Raw genomic sequence first — 26,666 nt, forward strand, 5'->3', positions numbered from 1 at the left:
GACACCACCTCAGCATGGCCTGATGATCAATGCCATGTCCACGCCCAGGATTCGAACCGGTGAAACCCTGGGCCACTGAAGCAGAGCGCATGAACTTAACCACTTGGCCATGGGGCCAGCCCCGCTTCTATACCTATTTTATTGAGAGTTTTTATTGTAAATGGATGTTAGATTGTCAGATGCTTTCACTGCATCTATTGAGATGATCATGTGGTTTTTGTTCCTCCTTTTGTTAATGTGATGTATCACACTGATTGATTTGCGGATATTGAACCATCCCTCTGTCCCTAGTATAAATCCCACTTGATCATGGTGTATGATCTTTTTAATATTTTACGATATTCGGTTTGCCAATATTTTGTTGAGCATTTTTGCATCTATGTTCATCAGCGATATTGGCCTGTAATTTTCTTTCTTTGTCTGGCTTTGGTATCAGGGTGATGTTGCCCTCATAGAATGTGTTAGGAAGTGTTCCATCTTCCTCAATTTTTTATAATAGTTTGAGAAGGATAGGCATTAAATCTTCTTTGAATGTTTGGTAGAATTCTCCAGAGAAGCCATCTGGTCCTGGACTTTATTTTTGGGGAGGTTTTTGATTACTGTTTCAATCTGTGTACTTGTGATTGGTCTATTCAGATTCTCTTTCTTCTTCATTCGGTTTTGGGAGGTTGTATGAGTCTAAGAAATTATCCATTTCTTTTAGATTGTCCAATTTGTTGGCATATAGTTTTTCATAGTATTCTCTTTGTATTTCTGTGGCATCCATTGTAATTTATCCTCTTTCCTTTCTAATTTTACTTATTTGAGTCTTCTCTTTTTTTTTTTTTTTTTTTTAAAGATTTTATTTTTTTCCTTTTTCTCCCCAAAGTCCCCCAGTACATAGTTGTATATTCTTCGTTGTGGGTCCTTCTAGTTGTGGCATGTGGGACGCTGCCTCAGCGTGGTTTGATGAGCAGTGCCATGTCCGCGCCCAGGATTCGAACCAACGAAGCACTGGGCTGCCTGCAGCGGAGTGCGCGAACTTAACCACTCGGCCACGGGGCCAGCCCCTCTTCTCTCTTTTTTTCTTAGTGAGTTGAGCTATGTAAGTTTGTCAATTTTGTTTGTCTTCTCAAAGAACCGGTTCTTTGTTTCATTGATCCTTTCTACTGTTTTTGGTTATTTCAATTTCATTTATTTCTGCTCTAATTTTTATTATTTCCCTCCTTCTGACTTTGGACTTTGTTTGTTCTTCTTTCTCTAATTCTGTTAGGTGTAGTTTAAGATTGCTTATTTGAGATTTTTCTTATTTGTTAAGGTGGGCCTGTATTGCTATGAATTTCCCCCTTAAGACCACTTTTGCTGCATCCCATATGAGTTGGTATGGTGTATTTTCATTTTCGTTTGTCTCCAGATGTTTTTTTTATTTCTCCTTTAATTTCTTCAATGATCCATTGGTTGTTCAGTAGCATGTTGTTTAGTCTCCACATATTTGTCATTTTCCCAGCTTTTTTCTTGTAGTTGATTTCTAGTTTCATAGCATTATAGTCAGAAAAGATGCTTGATGTGATTTCAGTCTTCTTAAATTTATTGAGGCTTGCCTGGTTCCCCAGTGTGTGGTCTGTCCTTGAGAACGTCCCATGTGCACTTGAGAAGAATGTGTATTCTGCTGTTTTTGGATGGAGTGTTCTACATATATCTATTAAGTCCATCTGGTCTAGTTTTTCACTTAAATCCACTATTTCCTTGTTGGCTTTCTGTCTGGATGATCTATCCATTGATATAAGTGGGGTGTTAAGGTCCCCTACTGTTATTGTGTTGTTGTTAATATCTCCTTTTAGGTTTGTTAATAGTTGCTTTGTGTACTTTGGTTTTCCTGTGTGGGGTGTATATATATTTATAAGTGTTCTGTCTTCTTCGTGAAGTGTCCCTTTTATCATTATATACTGCCCCTCTTTGTCTCTCATTGCCTTTTTTATCTTGAGGTCTACTTTGTCTGATGTAAGTATGGCAACACCTGCTTTCTTTTGTTTGCTGTTAGCTTGGAGTATCATCTTCCATCCCTTCACTCTGAGCCTGAGTTTGTCTTTAGAACTGAGATGTGTTTCGTAGAGGCAGCATATTGTTGGGTCTTGTTTTTTAATCCATCCCACCACTCTGTGTCTTTTGATTGGAGAGTTCAATCCATTTACATTTAGAGTGATTACTGATATACGAGGGCTTAATGCTGCCATTTTATCACTTGTCTTCTGGTTCTTCTCCTTTTCCCCTGTTTCTCGTCCCATGTATTTCAGACTACCAATTCAGTTTGGTAGTTCTCTACGATGGTTTTCTTAGTTTTCCCTTTACTTATAATTTGTGTGTCTGTTCTGATTATTTGTTTAGTGGTTATCATGAGGTTTGAATAAAAAATCTCATAGATGTAATAGTCCATTTTCTGATGGCCTCTTATTTCCTTTGACTAAGACAATTTCATCCCTATCCTCTTCCCCTTCTAAGTTGTTATTGTCACAACTTACTCCATCTTGTGCTGTTTGTGGTTCAAATGATTAGATTATATTTATATTTGATGTTTTCTTTCCCTTTATCTTTAATGTTATAATCCATCTTAACCATTTTTAAGTGTGCAGTTCAATGGTACTACTGCAGCCTCTAAGTTTGGAAGGAGCACAGTGCTAAGTGCGGGAGCCTTTCAATCAGCCCATGCGGACTTGAACTCCTGGCTCAGCCTGTTACTATGTGGCCTTAGGAGGGTTACTCAGGCACTGGAGCCTCAGCCTTCTCATCTGCAAAGAGGACATACTCACAGTATTGGCTCCTCTGTGCTGGTGAGGCTGGAAGGAGGCCCTGGGTAGGAAGTACTTGGCAGTGCTTGGCTCAGAGAGTGCCTCAGTACATGTTAACCACTGTTGTTATTCTGGAGCTTGGAATTCAGAATCAGAATCAGGTTGGGTTTCATGCACAAGGTCATATGGACACAGCTGGGTCCTAGATGTAGCTTCGGCTGAATTTTCAGCAGACGCTTCAGGTTGAGAGGTCTGTAAAGGGCTTCTGGCTTTCAGGACTGTGTAAAGCCTCTGCTCTCTGTTCTCTGAGGCTGCCTCTCTGTTTCTCTACTATAGGAGAGATGTCAATGCAAGCACACCGCTGATCCTCAGGCTTAGAGACAGGGCGTACTATGGAATGGAGGGAACCAAGGTGAACTGGGGGACACAGCCCTATGGAAAAGGGTCAGCCACTTCTCACTTCAACCAGTTGCTGAATGCAAGAACATAGGCTGTTTCCAGCTCTGCTGATGTATCGAAGGCTGGAAATCTGTTTGTTTTTTTAATGAAATCTCCTGATTTTAAAGAAAATGTCAAGACAAATTTTAAAAAGAAACTCTACTGGCCAGTTGAAACAGATTTTCCAGTTGTAGCTACCAGTCTGTAAACTCTCCTTAGGAACTAAGAGAGATTAAGTTAGAAAGATGGCCTTGAATGCCATGCTAGAGTTTTACCTTGAGCTTATAGACAGCTTTAGTTTTATAGACTACAAGGGTTCTTTGAACAGGGGGATGGTTTAATACAAGGATTTGGGGGCTGGCGGAGTGGCGTGGCAAGCCTTTGAAATACCAGGGGAAGTAGTCAGGACTGCAGATTACTGCAGTAACACAGGTTTGTGACAATGAGGTTAAAAGATGGTGGCAGTGGGACTGGAAAGATAGACTGGACTGAAAAAGAGGAAGACTAAAAAGATGGTAAGGAAAGGATGTGGAAAGTGGAGGGGAGGGCAGGAGAAAAGATAACAGAGGTCCCAACCTTTCTGAGAATGAACCATCTCGCTTGACAGAAAGAGAAAGGCCTGCCAGGTTGGTTTAGGCCTGCTGAGTTGGAGAAGTTAGCTTGTGATCTAGACATCACCCCAACACGGAAGAGGGAACAAGCCTAAGGGCCTAACCAGCAAGGGCAGTCCTACCTCCCCTACTGGCCGGCTGAGCGTCAGATAAGACCGTTTATAAAACTGACTTTATAAGCAAGTGGCCTGTAAAATGGAGATGATGCCGCCCACTGATCACGGCGGTGGTGAAGATTAAGGACGAGGTGGACAGGCCAGCTCTCGGGAGGGGGAGAAATGAGCGGGGGCTCTCTCCCCGGGCTCTGGAGGGTTGGAGGTCTCAGGGAAGGGAGGCAGGGGGCCTCGGCCGGGGACCAAACTGCAGGTCCGTCCCGAAGAAACGCCCGCCCGCCTCGGGCCTCCCCCGATCAGCCTGGGGGACGAGGACCAGAAGCCACCGGCTGGCCAAGTTCAGAGACACCCCGGGGGCAACCCCACCCCCACCCCGGGCGCCCCTGGTTGCGCGGGCCGGCCCTCCCCTCCTCAGCAATCAGTCCACCCTTTCTGGAATTCAGGAGGCAGGGATGCCTTTGGGGGAACCCTTCCCCTCCTCCCCGCAGGGAGGCGGGGGCCGAGCGGGGCCCGAGCGCCCCGAGCCTGGAGCGAGCCGGTCGGACTCCCGGCCTCCCGACCCAGGCCGGAAATGCATCTTCCTCCCGCCCACGACGGGGCCTCTCTAGGAGCCCGGGGTACTGGCGTCTCCGTGGGAATAACCCTTTCGGCTCCAGGACGCTAAATCCATACCTGGAGGGATTCGCTCACTTTCTCCCTGAGAAGGGCTCAGTTGTCTTGTGTTCACCCTGGGGAACGTTTTAATGATTCTGGTGCCTAGATCAAGAGGGCAGAGCCCTACCGCCTGCGTTTGTATCCCAGCTGGGCTAAGATGCTGAGCGACCTCAGACAGGTTGTTTAACCCCTCTGTGCCTCTGCTTGCTTATCTGTAAAGTAACCGTATGTAACCTCAAGGGTCTGCTGTAGGATTCAATGAACTAACACATGTAACGCACTCAGAAGAGTTCCTGAGGCAAAATAAGTGCTCAGTAAGTGGTAGTTACCGCGATTGTTTTCACTGCTACCTGGTAAAAAAGGACTGTGGCGGGAGGGTCAGTTTTGTGACGTGAGAATGAGGAACACGAAAGAAATGACGGTGAGAGCTGCTGTTTATTGAGGGCCTTCTTCATGCTAGATCCCTTACATACCTATCTCTATGACCTTCGGGCAAGTCTGTGAAGGGAGTGTTATTATTACTCCCATTTTATTATTCTTCCCATTTTATGGATGAAGATCTGGGGTTTGAGTGTATGTCAGCATCTGATGTGAACTCCAGACCCTCTGGTTTCAGGGAGTGTGCCTTCTCCTCTCCTCCACACTGCAGCTCTGATTTTAGAAACTTTTTCTGGGAATTCCAAACTAAAGCATCAAAAGCCATGGTGCTGCCCCAGCCATGGATTCCTGATTAGTCCAGAGGTGGGGAGGCTGTGTAGAATCACCTAATCCCACAACAGGATCAAAATAATGAACGGCGCTGCCACAGAGTGGACATCACTGCTTAAAGAAAAGGATCTTGTGACCTTAAAAAGAAGCAAGTTGCAGACATCCAAAAGAAAAAGGCACTGAGTGTATGTTTTAAGGATAAAATAAAACCGTGGCTTTTTTTGTTTTTTGGGGTTTTTTTGAGGAAGATTAGTCCTGAGCTAACATCTGCTGCCAATCCTCCTCTTTTCGCTGAGGAAGACTCGCCCTGAGCTAACATCTGTGCCCATCTTCCTCCACTTTATTTGTGGAACGCCTACCACAGCATGGCGTGCCAAGCGGTGCCACGTCCGCACCCGGGATCTGAACCAGCGAACCGTGGGCCGCCGAAGCGGAACGTGCACACTTAACCGCTGCGCCACCGGGCCGGCCCCTAAAACCATGTTTTTATGTGTGAAAATGATCACCATCCAACTTGACCTTTCACACAACCTGTGGAAACCTCAGAGGCCAGTCTGACTGGCCATTTCTTCCTGCTTCCACTACTCAGGTCATTCTGGGCACTTTCTACTCAGCTCCAATGTTTAGTACTAAAGGTCCTTAGAGTTTGTGGAGGCCTGGAGAACACAGTCAGGCTGTCCTTTCTTCCTTTCATTCCCTAAGGAATTAGCAACTAGACAGTCATGCAAGAGAGCAGCCAAGAAGAATGTGGGTGTGGAAGCTGTGAGTGAAAGGGGTGGGGGTGATGGGAGATGAGGAACTGGAGTTGGTGGGCCCAGACTTTCTCACCTCCATGCCCTTGGCCACGCTGCTCCTTCTGCCTGGCTTAAACTTGGAGAGGGCAAGACATTGTCTATCTTATGGTTTCTGTACCCTAATACCGAGAAAATGTGAGGTTCCTCCAAGATCACTCCACAAGTCAGTGGTTTAGTCAGGACTGGTCAGTCAGAACAGGGCACTGAATATCTCCCAGAATGTCCCCAAGGGCACATAGAGGAGTGAGGCTGCCCTGGATCAAAGACCATACACACTTTCTCTAGCAAGGAACATTGTGGCCCTACAATACAGGGCAGGTGTTTTCTAACGAGATTTCTTTTACATTTTTTAAGATTTTATTTTTCCTTCCTCTCTCCAAAGCCCCCAGTACATAGTTGTGTATATTTTAGTTGTGGGTCCTTCTAGTTGTGGCATGTGGCACGCCGCCTCAGCATGGCTTGATGAGCGGTGCCATGTCCGCACCCAGGATCCGAACTGGCGAAACCCTGGGCCACCAAAGCAGAGCGCACGAACTTAACCACTCGGCCACGGGGCCGACCCTCTACAGTTTTCTTTTTAACTTCTTTTTATATTTTGAAAATAAATGCAAATAGTGTAAAAAGATAAAAATGAAAAGCAAGCTGCCCTCCTGCCTCCGCCCCATCCCCTGTCATCATCACCTGAGGTGAGCACTGTTACCACTTTCTTGTGTATCTTTCTCAAGAGAGTATACACATATGCAAACATCTCCTTTTAGAAAAACATAAAAATGCTAGCACATTGTAGATATTTGTTTTTTTCACATAACAACATATTTCGGAGAAGGTTTCATGTCAGTTTGTACATATCTGCTTCATTTATTTTCACAGTTGCTGAGTATTCCGTTATATGGATATGCCATAATTTATTTAATCAACTCCCCTATTGGTGGACATGTAGGTTATTTTCAGTCTTTTGCTATAGAAACAACATTCTCACGCATAGCACTGTGCGCACACCTCTGTGCGCATGTGCCACCATGCCTGTAGGAGCTAGAAGTGGACTTGGGTCAAAGGGTGTGGACATTTTGAATTTCGGTCAGTGTAGCCAAATTTTCCTTCCTCCACAGAGGCAGTGCAGAGAAACACTCTTACCAGTAATATCTGAGAGTGCCTGCTTCTCCACATAGTACATAACCAGACTATTTATGTTCGATAACCTCTTAGGTTAAATAGTATTTCATGGTTGTTTTTATTTGCATTATGAGATTTTTTTTTTTAAATAACAAACGCTAGTAAGAGGAAGTGGAAATCTTAACATTGGAGGTATGAAATTTTAAGAAAGTATCTCGCTGCTTTGAATCAACCCTCATCTTCTGATCTGACTTGCACAAGTAAAATGAGAAAATTTGCCAACGAGTGCTCCAAGCCGCCTGACTCCTTGGAGAAGAGACACAAAAGACTGAATATGGACAAATGAAGTCCCAATTTTCAAAAAAACGGAAAGATATTAATCATACAAACCAAAGGCCAGGAAACTTGACGTTTAACTCAATTGGAATTCTAAATTAGACCATCAAAAGGATGCTTTATGAGTAAGATGGCATGGTGTGGAGATGAGAAGGGCCTCGAGCCCTACAGGACTGCATTAAATTTTAAGTCTTTACTAGCAGGGTGACCCCTTTCATATATTTCTGAACTTCTATTTCTTCAGCATAAAATAGGGGCCACAATAAACACCTTCCAGAGTTATGGCAAAAACTAAAATAACTCACGTAAAATGGTTGGCACAAAAGATGTTGGTTACAATGGAAGGAAGGTCACCTCCAAGCCCTTTGGGGTTATAGGCCCTAGACCAATGAGAAAAAGGGGAGGAGGCTGGACAGATGACCTGGAGATAGAACAGCTGGAAGCCAGAAGAGCTTGATTGTGCCTGTACAAGGCAGGTTTGCTCTCAACCTTGTGGTCAGATCTCAAGGGTGAAAAACCAGAAAAACAACAAAACCTCCAAATACTGTCCCCCTTTCAGTGTGAAACAAAACTATCTTCTTATCAGTTGGGTATTTCTAGGGCCACCATGTTTCATTGTTTGTTGATAGCCCCTGGAGCTGTCAAGGAAGAAATACTGTATACCAACCCCACAGAGCAGAAAGATACATGTTGTAGCTAATCCCCTTACTAGAATTGTTCCTAGCTGGGATGTGTGATTTGTAACAGTGGCTTTAAAAGCATGACTGGCTGAATTTATGGCAGCCATGCTCTGGGTCGTACCCCACTGAGGCTTTGCCCATCTGTCTCTGTGTTGGACTGGATCCAGAATTAGGGGATGAGTTTGAAGACATGGCCCTCTGCATCACAAAATGTCATCTTGATGAGGACTCACAGAACTTTCTCCCAAGCCTCAGGTGAATTATGAAACCAGTATTAGCTTGGGCCTCTAAAAAGCTCAGCAAATCTGTAAGGGCACTTTTAGCAACTGTATAAACAGAACTTTAGACCCTATGTTTTGTGCACCAACCCTGGATTCATGTTCTCATTTGCCCCTTGCCATTTTAGTTTTTATCTTGTTAATGATACTCTCCTACCACTACTATCAGTAATATTGGCCAGCATTTAGCGGCCAGGAGTCTTACCAGATGCCAGGCACCTGTTGTATATTATGTGGGTCTATAAATGCCTCAAGTCCTTTTTGAAACCAAGCAATGTATAAATAAAGAAGCAAACAAACACAACTGCCAGATTCCCTCATCACCCTCTGGTACCCACTTAAAGGTGTCTTTTTAATATCCGAGGCCTCCGTATTAGAGAAAGGCTGCACAGCTTTGACCTCATAGTTCTTCTTATAAACCTGTATTTGGAAATAAACAAATGTACCAAGCAAAAAAGAACCTCTTAGCAGTCAGAAGCCATTAGTCAATGATAATAACCTTACAAAACTCAACCCTGAAGACCCCAATAAGGAAAGTGGTGGTCACTAGGAGCCCACAAAGAACCAGATGACTTTTGCGTCATTTATACAGTGAAAACAAGAATAGGCAGTGACAGTGACTGAATGATCGCTCATGTGGGACCCTGGTCTAAAAGCTGTCAGGCACTAACACATTTAATCCTCACATCCACCCTATGAAGTAGCAACTATTTTCTATGGTTATAAGGTTACTAGGTTCATAGACCAAGGAAATTATCTAGATCTAGTTTATACGGATTTCAGCAAGGCATGTAATCAAATCTCTCCTCATATCCTTTAGACAAGATGGACAGATATGGGCTGTCCATCCAGTATTTAGAGTCACAACTAATTACAACATTATGCACTGCCAAAGCCAGGGAAACACTCATAGATTTGACCCAATATTTCTATTACTGGGACTGTGCTTTAAGAAAACAGTCAAAATTTGGGAGCCATATATTCTCAGAGATATTCATTCAAGTTTTATTTATAAGAGCAAAAAATTGAGGTAGTGTAAATATTCAACAACAGGGAAATGACTCAGCAAAACATGATATATATGTGGAAGGAACTTTACATACAGCCATTGGAGCAACAAAAATTTACAACTATGTTTGAAAAAAAAAAGCTTAGTAGAAATATAGGAAGGAAATACAATAACATGCAAAATGGTTGAACTAGGAGCAGATGAAAAATGGGTGATTTAATTTTTTAATCTTTTCTTTAATATGGTTGTATTACTTTTCTAGTGCAAAAAACACATGTATTTAAGCCAGAGATGAAAGATGATGCTAATTAATGGGAGAAACAGGGGAAGAAAGGAGGGAAGAAAGTTAATGGTCAACATGCTCACACGCCTCATCTAATCTTCACACTCTCATGAGTAGATGTTTTCCCCGTTTTACAGATGAGGAAATGGAGATTTAGAGAAAGTCCAATAATTAGAACAAGGTCTCGCAGCTGGAATATGGTGGAAACAAGAATTGCGACAAAGTCTGATTGACTTTCGAGTTCATACCCTTTTGCTACCAGGTTTCCCCCAATATAGAGAAGGGCTGCAAATCTATGGTGCCTTTGGGCGATTTATAGACAGGTGCCCCTCAGGGCAGACAAACTTTGGAAGGGCCCCTCCTCTGGGCAGAAGAGGCCCCTGCACCACAGCCTTTGGCTTTTGGATTAAGCCTGGCTTAAAATGCAACCATATCTGTTCCCATAGCCAGCACCTTTGTGCAGGACATAAACCGCACTGGCACCCACACCTGAGGCCCACGTGGTCCCCAGGTGATCTTGGCCTGTCTCTGCCAGAAAACTGAGATAGCACCACACGAAAGGTGCTCCTTCTCATTCTCCTTCACGAAAATCTCCTGAAGATTCCTTCAATCTCCTTTTGATTCCACCCACGGGAGAGTCTCAGCTTGGTGCCAGGCCTTTAACACCTCTCCGCTCTCTCTGTGTCTCTGTCTCTGTCTCTCTCACTCTCTCTCTTTCTCACACCTACACACAAAACAAGCCCCTTAGACCCAGAGCTTTCACCTTAATTAGGCAAAAATATATAGTGGCATTTATTAACATAATATTGATTGTATTTTTTAATTGTGGTAAAAGTACCTAACATTCATAATTTCACAATATTCCATTATATGCATACACTCTACATTTTGTTTACCCATTCAAGTTGATGGACATTTGGGTTGTTTCCACTTTTTGAGAATTATGAATATGCTGCTATGAACATTTGTGTACAGGTTTTTGTACGGACATATGTTTTCATTTCTCTTGGGTATACGTCTGGAATTGCTGGGTCACGTGGTAATTCTGTCTGACTTTTCGAGGAACTGCTAAGTTGTTTTCCAGGTGGCTGCACCACTTTACGTTCCCACCAGCAAGGTACAAGGGTTCCAATTTCTCCACATCCTTATAACACGGTTTATTTTCAGGTTTTAAAAAATTATCATTACCATAACCATCCTAGTGGGTGTGAAGTGGTATCACCTTGTGGTTTTGATTTGCATTTCCCTCACGACTAACATCTTTTCATGTATTTCTTGGTCACTTGTATATCTTCTTTGAAGAAATGTCCATGCAAGTTCTTTGCCCATTTTTTAACTGGGTTATATGTCTTTCCTGTTGAACTGTAACAGTTCTTTATATACTCTGGATACAAGTCCCTTATCAGATATATGCTTTCCTAATATTTCCTCCCATTCTGTGGGTTGACTTCACTTTCTTGACAGTTTCTTTTGATGTACAAAATTTTAAAATTTTTATGAAGTCCAATTTACCTACTTTTTTCTTTTTTTTCTTTTGTTGCTTTTAATTTTGGTATCGTATCTAAGAAACCATTGCCAAATCCAAGGTCTTGAAGATTTACTCCTATTTTTCTTCTAAAAGTTTTACAATTTTATGTCTTAAATTTAGGTCTTCGAACATTTTGAGTTAATATTGCATTGTATTTATTTTTATATTTATAATTTATAACAAGAAATTTTCTGGGCTGGCCCGGTGGCGCAGCGGTTAAGTGTGCACGTTCTGCTTCAGCAGCCCGGGGTTCACCGGTTCGGATCCCGGGTGCGGACATGGCACCGCTTGGCACGCCACGCTGTGGTAGGCGTCCCACGTATAAAGTAGAGGAAGATGGGCACAGATGTTAGCTCAGGGCCAGTCTTCCTCAGCAAAAAGAGGAGGATTGGTGGATGTTAGCTCAGGGCTAATCTTCCTCAGAAAAAAAAAAAGAAAAAGAAATTTTCTATTTATCACACTGACATTGAGTTTCCTTCTTAGATATGTTTCTTTCAGTTAAGAAAAATGAGTCAAATTGAAGAAAAATATCAAATAACAGTACAGAGGGTACCCAGATGTGACAAAGATGGTGAGTAAAACTTGGGAATCCAGGACAAAGGTGAGGGCAGTTAGCTAGGAGACATTGTAGTCAGGGAAGAAAGAGGTAGGATTTAGCTGGATTTTGAAGGCGGAAAGCCCCAGACCTGGAGTGCAAATCCGAGACCCCAGATCCCAAGGTCTGACAGTCGCTCTGTGCTCAGAACACGTTATCTGACTGTCTGAATGAGTCAAAAGAGGGCAATAATACCTGCCTCTCAGAGGTATTAAGAGAAACAAACACCTTAATGCGAATGAAAGTATAAGCTGAAAACATTTAATTGCTGGAAGTTAACATCAGGGCCTGGACTTAAGTTGGTTGGCATTTGAGCAGGACCCTGAAGACAGATAAGACTTACCTAAGTGGAGAGAAGGGGTGGTTGTCTAGAGGAGGTGGAGGGAGTCAGGGCTTGGTGAAAGGCCCAGAAGAAAGACAGTCCTTACTGTGTTGGGAGAGCGTTGGGATTGAGCACTTGGTGCTGCGTGAGAGACAGCGCTGTGCAGGGAAGCAGAAATGTTGGCTTTGGACGGGGCCAGGCCTCCGGGAGTTTGGAGTGGACTGTTGGACTGTGGAGTGGAGGTTCCTTGGGGTATGCTAATGGCAGAATCAGGCTTCAAGTGTTTTGAGAGCTTACTGAATTTTTAGGTATTTTAATGTATGTGACAATATAATACTCTCCTCCATCTGTCTTCAACCTCCTTTCCCATCCTTAAGCATTTGTTCCCAGGGGTGATGGGGTCATCTCCAGAAGGTTCGTATATGTGTCACATATGGGTAGGAAATCAGTGGAATTTGACTTAGTGTGACTTGGATCACTACAGACCTGAAAAAAAAATCAACATATTGTTTTAATCCCACAGTCTCCATTCCCAATCTTATACTCTAACCATTTACTGTTTACAAGTGTGTTTTTTAATTGGAAATCATCAAACAGAACAAAAGCTTACAAAATTGTCTCTCTCTTACCCCAGATCCTCAGTCCTCCTTCCTAGAAGCGACTGTTGTCTCCAGGCACTTATGTATCTTCCTCAAACAGTCCAAATATACACAAAAGTTATCCAGAGAGTCAGACGCCTGTGGTTGGAGAACGTATGATCTGACCATGTCATTTTGCAGATGAGGAAACTGAGAAAGGTTGTTGACTAATTCCAAATCACACCTTAATGCAGTATTTGGTTACAAAACAGTATACATATATTTTATTATTTTTTTAATATATATACATTTACTTAATATATAAATTTATTTTATTTGCCCAATTACATATGATTTTCTATAGCTTAATAAAAGTTATTTTGACTTTTAAGAAATATAAAAGTCTGTAATTTCCAAAAATTTTAAAAACCCGACTCTCTATTGATAATGAGGACCATGGAGGCATTCTGAGGGTGAACACAGTGGTGCTTTCAGGAATGGGGCAGTCCTGCAGTAATTCAGGAATAAGAGTCAGGAGGCTACAGTGGCCTGGGGTGGGGCTAGACTCAGCAGAGGCGCTGGAGGCCTGAGGACCTACGGGCTAAGGGGGTGCAGAGGCCTTGAGGAGCAGGATGATCAGGTATCACGTGAAACGGGGCAGTGACTTTGAATTGAAAAGATCTATTAGGCAAACGGAGAGAAAGATCAAGGCCTCAAGCACAGAGCAGGGCTGGGCAGCTAACATGAGATTTTTGAGGAAGGGAACATAAAGGAAGGATTTGGTTCTGAGCCTTAGGGAATGTGGTGGTTAGAAGGCACCAGGAGGGTAGGACTTTATGTGAGAAATCCTAGGAAGCTACTGCAGGTTCTTGAGCAGGGGAGTGACTGATCCTGGAATCCCAAACTCTCAGAGGCAGGTCCTCGGACCCAGCTCTTGTCCCACATTTGAGGACCACATTCCTGAAAAGCAGCCCCCAATACACCCTGTAATCATGCACATCTCCAGGGAAGAAGGCCTCATCCTTTCCTGGTGGCATCTGGCAGCCTCCCCTGCCTGTGGTTAGACAGCTGTCCTGGTAGGAGGGCACCTTGGGTGGTGACATGAGCAGCCTCCTCTGGCTCCAACTTCTCCACCTTTGCCTCCCGCCCTGAAAGCATCCTCATCATAGAGCACAGGGTTGGAGTGTCTGGTTGTGACCCCAAGTCCTCCCAGGTTACATACTCCCGATATGTCTCAGGACATGGTTTCCAGACTCCTGGCTCTGCTGTCCACCAGGCCAAGGGCTGTGTGCTCTGACAAGGAAGAGTGAGGCAGACCTGGCTAGAGTTGGTCAGTTCTGATTTTTTTTTTGACAGTAATAATAATTTTTTTTTCTGGGAAAGATTCATCCTGAGCTAACATCTGCTGCCAATCTTTCTCTCTCTTTTTTTGCCCCCCTCCCCAATCGTAGTTGCAAGTCCTTCTAGTTCTTGCATGTGAGCTGCAGCCACAGCATGGCCAATGACAGATGAGTGGTGTAGTTCCATGCTCAGGAATCGAACCTGGGCCACCGAAGCAGAGCACACCGAACTTTAACCACCAGGCCATCAGGGCTGGCTTGGTCAGTTCTGAATTCTTGGATCATCTCATTTAGCCCTCCTATCCCTTGGGAACCAAGGCTCATCCCCTTCCCAAAGAAGAGGAAGCCGAGTCTCCAAGAGGCAAAGTGAGTTGCCCAAGACCACACCGGCAGTAAGGATGGAGCAGGGTTTGGACCAAGGTCCACCTCCAGGACCTTACTGCTCTTGCGGCAACCTGGGCCTCAGTGCACAAGGGCCTGTATGAAGGGCCCACGTGGGAGGCTGGTGAGCTGTGGCCAAGGAAAGCATGGTGGGTTGTCTATGAAAGGCACAGGGGTTCATCCTCATCCTTCTAGGAGTTCCCCTGCCAGGAGGGTCTCCTTTATGGCCACTGTGCCAGCTGACGGTAAGCAACAGGACAGCACACTGTTACCTACAGTCAGAGCACCCTCTGCCTCCAAACTGTTCCTGGAGAATGGCTTGGTCCCAACAGGAGTGACTTGCCCTTTGCAACTTCTCTCTCCAGCTGCTGGAGCAAGATGAGGAAGAGAATGGCAGGGCTGAGGGGCTTATCCTGTGGTCCCAGACACACATGAGCCAATGTGAATGTCATGGTTAGGAACCCTGGTGGCTCTGAAGTTGGCGTGCCTGGGTTTGAATCCAGCTCTGTCACTAGTAAGCTGTGTGACAAGTGACTTTCTCTATCCTCGAGATAATAATAATATGCATGTTGTCATGAAGGTGCAAGGAATTACTACATGCAGACCCGTGGAACAGTGCCTGGCACGTGGTAAATACTCAGTCTGTAACTATGTCAGAAGACATCATTCTCAGAGTTATTACTCTGACCCTGGGGGACATAGACCAAGGGGTACAGAACCAATACCTACAGATAAACAGCTGTTGGAACATCAACTGTGAAAGATCATTGATATACTGAAATCAGCCTCACGGCTGGGGACAAAATAAGAGTGATAGGGACTATGACAAACTGGAGAGCCAGTGCCCCTCTCCAGAAGGAACCGACTGCCCAAACAGTTGTTGTCTTGTGAAAATTTGGGTCATGTTGCCACATCTGTGGATTTTCCAAAGAAGGTGGAAATTTGGATTTTTATGTGAAATGTACTGATTTTTAAATGTGGGAATTAATTCCGTTTTTAAAAACCCCCAAAACTAAAAAACTGAGTAGGCCAAATTCAACTCTTCTGCGAGCCTCCAGGGTGCACCTTTCCTGCAGACTCACAGCCCCAGGGCAAGCGAAGGCCTTTGCAGCCCTTGGAGGGCAGGGGAGAGTGAGGGCTGAACCTGCCCCCAGGTCTCTGATCCCTAGTCAGCCTTCTCCTCACCTGTCTCACGGAGGGAGGGGTGGGAGAGTGGGGGTGTCTGTGAACCCACGGGATTGTGCAGCTGGAGCCCAGTGGGGGACACTGTACCCAATTTTGCCCCATCTATCCAGCCTGGGGACTGATCTGGAAACAGATGGAAGAGGCGGGAGATTGACTTCGTTCCACGCATTGAGCAAACTGAGCACTACTATATGCAAGTCATTGTTTTGGTTGCTGGGAGACAGCAGCAAGTATAGGAGACCAAGCCCCTTCCCTGGTGGAGTGGACGTTAATGCGACTGTGCACAAGGGGCAGCTAGAGACAGGTGGTAAACACGCAAATATTCAGTTAGTGGCGATATGTGCTGTGAGAAGCAGAGCAGGGTAAGGGGGACAGGAGGGGTGAGGGCTCTGAGGTGAGAGGGAGGTATCCAAGGTGACGGAAGCCAGGGATAAGATGGAGATGTGCCCAGCTGAGAATGTGGGTGAAGGAGACAGTGCTGAGAAGGGAGCAAAGGCAAGCCTAGCGAGGCCCTCTTCTCCCGGTGGCCACACTCTCCGAAGCCCAGATGGAGACGCAGAGGAGCTGCATCCTTTTTAGCAACTTCTGCCCTATGGTTAGTCCCGCCCCTAGCTCCCTCACATCTCTGGACAGATAGCCCTTTTCATATGCTCCTGTAATTCCTTTGTGTTTATAACACACACACAATCAAACTTCTTCAGGGTAGAAAGCTTGACTCTTGTTCAAGTCTGAGGTCTCCCCACCTCTATGTTCCCCACAGTGCCCACGAATAGTAGGCTTCAATATACAAATATGTTAAACTGAAATAATGACATGGCCTTACGCACCTTCCCTCACTTTTCACACCTTAGTTTCCTCTCCTGTAAAATGGGGGGAATACATGGTCCCACCTCAACAGATTGTTGTGAGGAGGAAATGAGATAAAAGCTATAAAAAGTGGGAGCCCAGATAACCTAGGCTTGGGGGTGTTCCCAGGTTTTTAAAAGTTTCTCCTGCTAGGAGCTGAGTGCCCCCTGAGCTACTACGAAAGGTTCTTGCCCTGCTTGGTCAAGGAACCCCCACTAACTTCCCTACTGCCATCATGGGGCCTTCTGTCCTCTCCTCTGAGGGGAGCTAATGGGGGAAGAGGGGCCAGCACAGCTTGCCAGTGAGGCTGGGGCCAGGAGCATAGGCTGCCACAAATCCCTCTGGCTGTGCTTGTCTCTTCAGTCCAAACTCTTCTTGCCCTGACTGATCATTTCACTTAAGCCAGTTTTAGTCTGTAGGATGTGCCCTCTCCTGGTCTGCCCTGCCAGCCCCTGCTCCCACCCCGCAAGCCAGGCATTCGAGCCCCATCCATGGGTCTGAGTCCCAACAAAGGCAGGCCCCAGGGGACCAACAGCCACCAAATCGGAGCTAGGGCTTTCCGGGAGCCGCTGACAGCTCCTGTGAGATGGAGTGAGGCCAGAAACCCAGAGACCCTCACTGGCATCTAGGCTCTCCCGAGAACCTACTCCCACTGGAGACAGAGAGAGGGATGTCGTCTCAGCCACCTCCCTGCTCCCCCGTCCTCTTTTTTCCCCAGGCTGCGGGAAGCAAAGGGTTAAATCCCATAGAGCTGATGCTCTGACTCCAGGCTAGAGGGGCCCGGGAAGCTGGGGTCACTTCCTGCTCCGTCCCAGTCACCCTGAACTGGTCCCTGGGTCCTCAGCCTGGGATCACCCCTTGAGAAGGACCCGGGAGTCCTCGGCATCTAGCCTGTCGCCCGAGGCAGGGCATTCAAGGGGTTAAGTCCCCTGGGGCTGGATTCTGCCTTCCGGCCTTTCCCAGACCCCAGAGCCGTGAGTTGGGGACGCCTGGGTTCCTGGGGGTGGCCCCGAGGGCCCGGGACGGCCACCGGGGAACAATGGGGCGCGGGAGGCGGGGCTGGGCCCGGGCCTGAGCCCCTTCCCCCGCCCCGGGGCCGCAGGGGTAGGGGGGGCGCCGGGCAGGGGCCGCCGAGGGCCGCGAGGATTCTGGGAAGAGCGCGAGGGTCTGGCTGTGGGGGAGGGGAGGGCGTGAGCATTCTGGGAAGAGGGAATTCGGCCGGGCGGGCCGGGGGCTGGGGCGCCGCGGGAGCCGGGAACCCTGGGGTCCTGCGGGCGCGGGAGGGCTTGGATGTCGGGCTCGGGATTGGGAACCCGAAAGAGGGTCGCGGGGACCAGCTGGAGCAGAAATCCAGGGTCTAAGCTAGTGCGGGCGTGGGGGGCTAGGGGCCAGGGTGGCTGCATTCCCGCTGCTGCCTCCATGTCAGGGTCACCCTGGGCCGCTCTCCACACCTCTCAGTGAGGCAGTCTCCTTCCCTCCCTCCCCCGCTCCCTCCGCAGTGGGGCTCGCCGAGGTCCGGGTGCTCTCAGGCCTGGGCCTGGGTTGGCTCCAAGCACTGCTCGCCTTCCTCGGTCTCCCCGCTTTCATCTCCATGTCCGCCTTGTCATTAACCCTTTTCCTTCTACCCTGGCCCACTGAGTTTTAATTTCTCGAGACAATCAAGGTACTAAGCTCTTACCTGTGCTCAGCAAACGCAGCAGGCCTCTTCAAAATAGCCAGGAAGCCCCCAGATTGGCAGAGGTCCCTGCTTCCACCTCCCCAAAGACTCTTAGAGATGGGGGAGGGGGAATTCTCATAGTCTAAGGAGTGCAGAGATGAAGAAATTAATTTGCTTCCTAAAATCTAACTCCTGTCTCTCTTATTGCTGTTTGGCAGGGTTCAGCCAGCTTCTGCTTCACTTTGCTTACTTCCCAGCTGCCTCCTCATGAGTCTTTGCCATGTCTCCTTGCACCACTGCCACCAGGCACACAATGCCCATCCCACACGGCCACCCAAAACCCAGGCCCTCCCCAGGGACTCTCTTAAGGGTCTAAACATTGTGGGAAGTTCTAGCACTTAGCTCCTGTGGCCCTGCTCCCTCATCCTGGGATCATATCACCCTTTTTGGAGTGACAGCTCTCTCTCTTTTAACAGGAGGCCACTCTGAACTCCTGTTCCTTTGCTCTGTCTCCTTGCAAACTAATTTTTAAAAGCATTCGACCAAACAGGTTTTCCAGGAGCAAGGGGCATCTCATTTATTCATCTTTCATTTGTTTAACAAAATTTATTGAGCACCTGTTATGTGTTAGGCATGGGATGTAGTAGTGACAGAAGAGAACAAAGGGAACAGAAAAAGGGGGACCAGGCTAGGAGTGATAATGGAAGGCTTAAGTGGGGAGCTTTGGGTTCATAGACGCAGATCATCAGGCCCAGTCACTGGATCCAACCCATCCTTTTACACCCAGGGAAACCTCTTAATCCCAGGAGTTTCTCCATCCCATTCTCATGGCCAGCAGGCTCTGTCTGAGCTTTCCGCATCACCTGTCTCCTGCCTGCCGCCACGCTTGGGTTTCACATGACTCCCAAGGTCATCTCCCTCTCTCAGAGGCCGAGGGAAGCCAGACACAGAACCTTGCTCTTCTGGTCTTAGCTCTGCCACTTCCAGCCTGTGACCTTGGAGAAATCTCCCTGGGCGTTGATTTCCTAATCTGTAAAATGGACAGCCTGATTCCCAGGTCTCTTCACAAGATTGTGGGGAGGACTGGGTGAGCTAATGAGGACACCACAGCAGGCACTGTGTCAGCTGCTGGGTGGTCCCCACACACTTGTGGCTTCTCTCTTTTCCATTTCCCTCTCAAGGTAGTTCATGCAGAAGCCCCTGATGGCTTTAAACTGCCCCCTCCCCCTACCTCTGGCATGACCTTCTTCCGGTTGGATAACGGGGAAAGTGCCCCAGTCCTTTTGAAGGGCCCCTGCCCCCTCGGGGAAATTGGCGTGGTTTCTTTTTCTTTCTTTTCTTTTTCTTTTCTTTCTTTCTTTCTTTTTTTTTTTTTAACTCTTCAAGTGTTCCAGGTAGTCTCAGTTCTCTATGGGGCTCATAAGGAAAGTTTATTGGCCCCAATTAGCAGCCCCATTAAGGAGGAAAATTAGAGTCTTAATGAGCTTCCTCTGATTAGCAAAATAACAGGTTTCCCAGCCTCTGGGCATCCGAGGGTTGGGATGAGAGCCTCCTTCTCCTGTGGGTGTCAGATACCTCTCCAGCCCCCAATCTGGGTTCAAAGGGTTATGACTGATGAGCTTTTAATTACACTCTTAAATTCACCTACTTGCTTAGTTGTGATCTTAAGATCTGGAGCAGGAATCAGGCCTGCAGGGGGGTTGGGGGAGCAGGTGAGAACTGATGCCCAGAAAAATGGGGAGGTAGGAAACTGAAATTCACATAAGGAGGAATAAGGACTGTGGGATGGGCAGGTTGGGGAGTGGGGCTCGGAGAGTAAAGAAAAGGGAGAGATCAGCTCCCATTGTGTGCTCATTTCTCTCTTCTCCCCCAGGGTCCCCGGAATACTGGGCAGTCCTGAGCTCTGGGATGGAGCCTGAAGCAGCACTGTGGGGCCCAGATCTGCAGGGTCCTGAACAGAGCCCCAGCGATGCTCACAGAGGTGAGGGGCACAAGAAGGGACTGCAGTCCTGACAAGACAGTGGCCCCAGTTCAGGGAGGGACCCAGACTCTGGGGGAAACCCAGGGGAGGGAAGAGAGGCCTGACCCCGTGTTCTGAAAGGAGATGGGGGCTGGAGACTCCCTTTCTCTCTGTAGGTACCAAGAGTGGGAATGAAGAGGAGAGCCCCCACCAGGAAAGTTCTGGGGAAGAGATCATCTTGGGAGATCCAGCTCAGAGTCCAGAATTCAAGGACCCACCAGAGATGCCCCTGGAAAGACCCTCCCAGGATCCCTCTGTCCCCCAGAACCCCCAAACCCCACCGGGTCACCCCAACCCCTTGGACCACCAGACCCCTTTGGACTCCCCTGCCCCCGAGGTAGTCCCAACCCCATCTGACTGGACCAAGGCCTGTGAGGCCAGTTGGCAGTGGGGGACTCTGACCACATGGAACAGCCCGGCGGTGGTCCCAGCCAATGAGCCTAGCCTGCGGGAGCTGGTGCAAGGCCGCCCATCTGGGGCTGAGAAGCCCTACATCTGCAATGAGTGCGGCAAGAGCTTCAGCCAGTGGTCCAAGCTGCTGCGGCACCAGCGCATCCACACGGGCGAGCGGCCCAACACCTGCTCGGAGTGCGGCAAGAGCTTCACGCAGAGCTCGCACCTGGTGCAGCACCAGCGCACACACACCGGCGAGAAGCCCTACAAGTGCCCTGACTGTGGCAAGTGCTTCAGCTGGAGCTCCAACCTGGTGCAACACCAGCGCACGCACACGGGCGAGAAGCCCTACAAGTGCACCGAGTGCGAGAAGGCCTTCACCCAGAGCACCAACCTCATCAAGCACCAGCGCTCCCACACAGGCGAGAAGCCATACAAGTGCGGTGAGTGCCGGCGGGCTTTCTACCGCAGCTCGGACCTCATCCAACACCAGGCCACCCACACGGGTGAGAAGCCCTACAAGTGCCCCGAGTGCGGCAAGCGCTTCGGCCAGAACCACAACCTCCTAAAGCACCAGAAGATCCACGCTGGCGAGAAGCCCTACCGCTGCACCGAGTGCGGCAAGAGCTTCATCCAGAGCTCGGAGCTGACCCAGCACCAGCGCACGCACACCGGCGAGAAGCCCTACGAGTGCCTCGAGTGCGGCAAGAGCTTTGGCCACAGCTCCACCCTCATCAAGCACCAGCGGACTCACCTGCGCGAGGACCCCTTCAAGTGCCCGGTGTGCGGCAAGACCTTCACGCTGAGCGCCACACTGCTGCGGCACCAGCGCACGCACACGGGGGAGCGGCCCTACAAGTGTCCTGAGTGCGGCAAGAGCTTCAGCGTCAGCTCCAACCTCATCAACCACCAGCGCATCCACCGCGGCGAGCGGCCCTACATCTGTGCCGACTGCGGCAAGAGCTTCATCATGAGCTCCACCCTCATCCGCCACCAGCGCATCCACACGGGTGAGAAGCCCTACAAGTGCTCTGACTGTGGCAAGAGCTTCATCCGCAGCTCCCACCTCATCCAGCACCGACGCACCCACACAGGCGAGAAGCCCTACAAGTGCCCCGAATGTGGCAAGAGCTTCAGCCAGAGCTCGAACCTCATCACTCATGTGCGCACCCACATGGATGAGAACCTCTTCGTGTGCTCCGACTGCGGGAAGGCCTTCCTGGAGGCGCACGAGCTGGAGCAGCATCGGGTGATCCACGAAAGAGGGAAGACCCCAGCTCGAAGAGCTCAGGGTGACAGCCTTCTGGGGCTTGGGGACCCCGCCCTGCTGACCCCACCCCCCGGAGCCAAACCACACAAGTGTCTCGTCTGCGGAAAAGGATTCAATGATGAGGGCATTTTCATGCAGCATCAGAGGATCCATATTGGAGAAAACCCCTACAAAAATTCAGATGGCCTCATCGCACACCCAGCCCCCAAACCTCCTCAGTTCAGACCCCCCAGACTCCCTTTTGGAGGGAATTCCTATCCAGGTGCTGCAGAGGGCAGAGCTGACCCCCCAGGCCAGCCCTTTAAAACGCCTGAGGGGCAGGAGAGCTTTGGCCAAAGGCTGGGGCTGCTCTCCTCCAAGTCCTACATTTGTTCCCACTGTGGGGAAAGCTTTCTGGATCGTGCTGTGCTCCTCCAACATCAGCTCACTCATGGCAGTGAAAAGCCCTTTCTCTTTCCTGATTACAGGATTGGCCTAGGGGAGGGGGCAGGGCCCAGTCCCTTCCTAAGTGGAAAGCCTTTTAAATGCCCTGAATGCAAAAAAAGCTTTGGCCTCAGCTCTGAGCTACTGCTGCACCAGAAAGTCCATGCAGGTGGGAAACCCCAGAAGAGTCCCGAGCTGGGGAAGAGCTCTTCTGTCCTCCTTGAGCATCTCAGGAGCCCCCTGGGGCCCAGACCCTACAGCTGTTCAGATTGTGGGGCCTCCTTCCTGGATCGCCTGGCCCTCATCCGGCACCAGGAGACTCACACCCAAGAAAAGTCCCCCAAACCCGAGGACCCCCTTCCAGAGCCAGCCACCTTGTCCACAAGCCAGGAAGGTGAGGGAGAAGCCCCCACTCCCACAGGGAGTAGCAGCCATGGGGATGGGGAAAACCCTAAAGCCCTCTTGGAGGAAAAGCCCTATTTATGTCCCGAGTGTGGAGACGGCTTCACGGAAGTTGCAGCCCTTCTCCTTCATAGGAGCTGCCACCCAGGGGTCTCCCTGTGAAATGGGTCTGGAGACCAGGGGCCTTTCTCTCCTGAGAGGAACACTGGATCTCCCCAAAAATTAGATGGGGAAAGGAGGAAAACCCTATCAGATTGTAGAGAAGTGGAGGATAAAGAACCCTGGGTAAAAATAATGCTTTTACATCAGTGATGAGAAACCCTATGAAATTCTTGGTGGGAACCACTTATAAGGCAGTAGAGAAAAACTGTTGGGTTAGAAACCCTATAAATATGTAGGAAAAAAAAAGCCCTTTAAGTCTGTAGCAGAAAACCCCTATAAACCCTAGTGGATAAAAGCCCTATTAATTGTAGGAAGAGGTCTCAATATGTCTCTAGACACCCCTATAAAACTGTATCAAAATCCTTATAAAACTCTAAGGTCAGGGAAGTGCAGGGAATACAACAATGGCATTGACTTGGGAGGTGTGACCCTCAGAAGGTACAGAAGAGCCTCCCATGAACTTGCTCCACAGTCTTCTCTCCCACTGGAGTATGGGAGGGAGCGTCTCTCCCGGAAGCCTTGGACAATTACACTGAGGAAAATGCTCAGCTGGGCAGTAGTGTGGGGTTTGGGTGGAACTGGGAAAGGAAAAGGACAAAGATAGGAGGAAAACAAATGATGAGGAGCCCACAGACCCACAGAGGAGAAACGACCCAGGAACTAGGGAGAGAGAGCTCCTTGCACTGGGGCTTCCTCGGGGTGTGGGCCCAATCGTAGATGGACTGCATGTGTTAGAGGAAGAGGCCCATGGAATTCCTTATCAAAAGAACCAACAAATGGGAAAGAAAAAAAATGATGTCAAGCCTTTTTAAAGGGCTGAAGTTTAGGGTGCATAAAAACTTTTAAGAATACTGGGAAACTACCACAAAAATTATGGGGAAGAGTGGGGGATTTCTGTTAGAGTGCTTTGAGGGAAGCAAATCAAGGTGGAGAAACTGTGTTCATACGGAACCTAGCGACTCCAGGCCGCCCAGGCCTCCCTGTTTGCGGGAGCTTGTTAAACTGCAAGTGCAAGCAGATCCCAGCTCAGGCCACAGGGTTCTCCCCAGCCCAGCCCAGCTGGGGACTTCTCTGCTGAGGGGCCTCCAGGGGTGGGGGGGGTCCCTCCTGCCACATTCTCAGGTCTCAATGTCAGGAGGTTTCTCCTGAACTCTAACTGCCACCAGTCTTGCTGCAGTGGCCGCCAATTTCCTCAAATTCTGTCCTTGGTTGGAGAAGGAGAAACACTGCTAGTCAACCTCCAAAGAATAAAGCCCTTCAGAGACTCAAGGGCTGTGTGTGGTTAAATCCTCCCTAGACTTCTCTTCTCCAAGTCAGCGAAAGCCGTGTGTGTGTGTGCCCTGTGGCATGAGTGCAGCAAGTCAACAGAATGGAGAGCTCTGATTAGCCAGCAACTTGCTTTTAAACCTCACTCTTTCATCTGAGTTGTTAGCAAGGCTGCTGGCAGGATGAGCCAGCCTGCACATAGTGGGGGTTGTCCAAACCCCCCAGACTGGATCATGGGTCCCTGAAGAGTCTACAGAGGCTTAACCACCTTCCCCACCCTGGTACCTGGAGCCCTCTGAGTTTGTGATGATCCAGCCCAATCATGGTCTTGGAAAGGGACAGATTCCACCCACTTGGCACCTCTCCTCCTTTGCCAGTAACCTTCAGAGGGAAACGAAAGGATGAGAAACACACTCCCCGGCTAGGCTCATATGTCCTCACACACCACACACAGTTACTTTCATTAACCCAGCAAAACCTGCTAACGTGACTGGGTGTGTGTGTGGCAGGGGAAAGAGACTGTTGCCCTCTAAAATGGTTGAAGAGAGGAAATGGAAACATCTGTAACAAGAATCCCACCCCCTAACCCGGGAGACTCTTAAAGAAGGAGAGAACTCCATGCAGTACTGGGTCCAAAGGAAGTACCCACTGACCCCACACTGGCACCAGTAATGCACTTGGTTCTGGAGGAAGAGAACTGAGATGCTAGATGAAGTGGACTCTCAGGAATCACATCCCTGGAGAGGGTGACTCGGATTCCTACCAAGCTGTGGAAGAGACCTCTAATTCCATTACCTAAAAGTTCAGAAGGTGAAAGTCCATCTACCCTGCCGCCAAAGGGATGACCCTCCAATTTAAAGGATCAAAAATCTATACTATTGTAGGAGGAAAAACCCAGGCCTGCTGGGGAGAAGGAAAATGCAGGCCTCATATGATTGTGGGAAGACATTTGTTATCATCTGCATAAAGCCCCACCCCACCCAAGTGCCAGGTTGGAAAGCACTACTGAGAGGGGAGAAGGAGCCTGCCTGCTGAATCTCTACTGACGGAAGTGTCAACAAAGGGGGTCTCCCTACGAGACTGAGGAAGAAGAGACAATCCTCTAAGACAAAGCAGATTTTTTTTCCCCTCTAAGATGGTAGCAGAAAGAAAGTTCAATTGTAGAGACAAACTGCTTGTAAAGTTAGAAGCAGATCCCCTCGGAAACAGGCCTGAGGAATCTGTCTCCAGAAAAGAATCCTAGGGAGCAGCCTCTGGAGCTCAGGGGCCATTCCGAGAGGAGGTGGTCAGTGTGGTCAAAGGCTGACTGTAGGCCTATTGAGGACTAGAGTGTAGCATACGTAGTAGGATGCTCGCATGTTGTAGGGATGGGTGAGGGCCAGGGGTCTCAGCTCCAGTACTGAATGGATGATGTGGACACGATCAGTCAGGGTCTGGGGTTTCATAGCAGGAAAGGAGCAGAGTCGGACACCTCTGGGGTGTGAACTGTTCTCTCTCGCCCACCTCTCCAAACTCCTTTAACCAGATGCTTCCCTCCCAGAGCAGGCTACTTCTGGCAAGAACTAAGCAGGGAGCTGGTTTGGGGGAGGTGGCAGTGTCGAGTCCCTCTGACCAGCTCAGGCAAAGGCCCAGGATTGTGGCACTTGCCCACCAAAACTGAGTCTAGAAGGCATAGTGTAGCCAAACCCTCTTGTCCAACTCCATGTAGGCCTGACTCTTCAGAAGTCCCCTGGTGGAGGAACCCAACAGACAGGGTCACAAAGCCATGATGAAAGCAGAGGAAAGAGCAGAAAGTCATCTGAGCTTAGGGTGAAACTTGAAACTGCTATGGATATGGAGGTCAGATGGGAACTCAAAAGAACTGGGCGTGAATCCTGAATGGTGGGGAAACTTGAAACCATCACAACCAAGAGGTGGGGTTCTATGACACTCGCCCCTGAGGTGAGCAGCTCTTAGACTCCTTTGCCCCCATTAGGGAAGTCCCACTCACCTGACTTGTCCCCCCTGGAGTGAGGAGAGGCCCCACTTTTGAGTGTTGTGTGTCAATAACAGTGTTGTGTCACCAGTGGTCATGTTGATTAGTTGAAGAGAATAAAGGGAATAAGATTTCCCAGGTGTTTTCTGTCTTCTCTTTCAAGCCTAGAGCCAGCTGAAAGCGCTTGTCCCTTCCTAGAGCCAGGGTCCACAAAAGCTCAGCCTAGCCTCAGGCTGCCCTGGCACCCTTTCCCCAGAGGCACTAAAATCTATCCAGTGCTTGCTAGTGGGAGCCTGAAGCTTTATAGAGTTTTACAATCCACACCCTGGCCGGGGGAGGGGGGGAATGTGCTAGCATGGTGGCAGAGCCAAGCAGCTTTTGTTGGTGCCTGACTTCAGCACCAGACTGCTGGGTGGCTGCCTGGTGACTCTGGCACTGGCTGGCTCAGGCCCAGCTGTGCAGCCCCAGGGAGGCCTCTCTGGCCACAACACCTGCACCCCCCCCACACCCCCCCCCCCCCCCCCCGCCAGGCTGGCCACAG

The 26,666-nt window shown here is 48.6% G+C and overlaps 1 protein-coding gene and 1 long non-coding RNA gene across 4 annotated transcripts in view; one reads left to right on the forward strand and one right to left on the reverse strand.

The window, feature by feature from the left end:
- Positions 1-26,260, forward strand: part of ZNF629 (zinc finger protein 629) — a 60,003-nt gene extending 33,743 nt beyond the window's left edge. For 2 of the 3 annotated variants that reach the window (XM_070231896.1, XM_023655614.2), the window contains exons 3-4: positions 20,088-20,195; positions 20,351-26,260. In XM_070231896.1, coding sequence (XP_070087997.1) covers positions 20,123-20,195; positions 20,351-22,884 — 2,607 coding nt within the window. In that variant the 5' untranslated portion in view covers positions 20,088-20,122 and the 3' untranslated portion in view covers positions 22,885-26,260. Of the gene's footprint in view, positions 1-17,077; positions 17,532-20,087; positions 20,196-20,350 lie in introns of those variants that run through there. The other variant, XM_005598768.4, reaches the window with a different exon arrangement.
- Positions 12,148-13,033, reverse strand: LOC138917129 (uncharacterized). Its single transcript, XR_011424657.1, has 2 exons — positions 12,857-13,033; positions 12,148-12,713 (listed from the first exon to the last, which is right to left on the reverse strand). It is a non-coding gene; the product is annotated as an uncharacterized lncRNA (long non-coding RNA).
- Positions 26,261-26,666: the final 406 nt, after the last annotated feature.

The sequence above is a fragment of the Equus caballus genome, chromosome 13 (genome assembly GCF_041296265.1).
Source record: "Equus caballus isolate H_3958 breed thoroughbred chromosome 13, TB-T2T, whole genome shotgun sequence".
In the NCBI taxonomy this organism is placed as follows: Eukaryota; Metazoa; Chordata; class Mammalia; order Perissodactyla; family Equidae; genus Equus; species Equus caballus.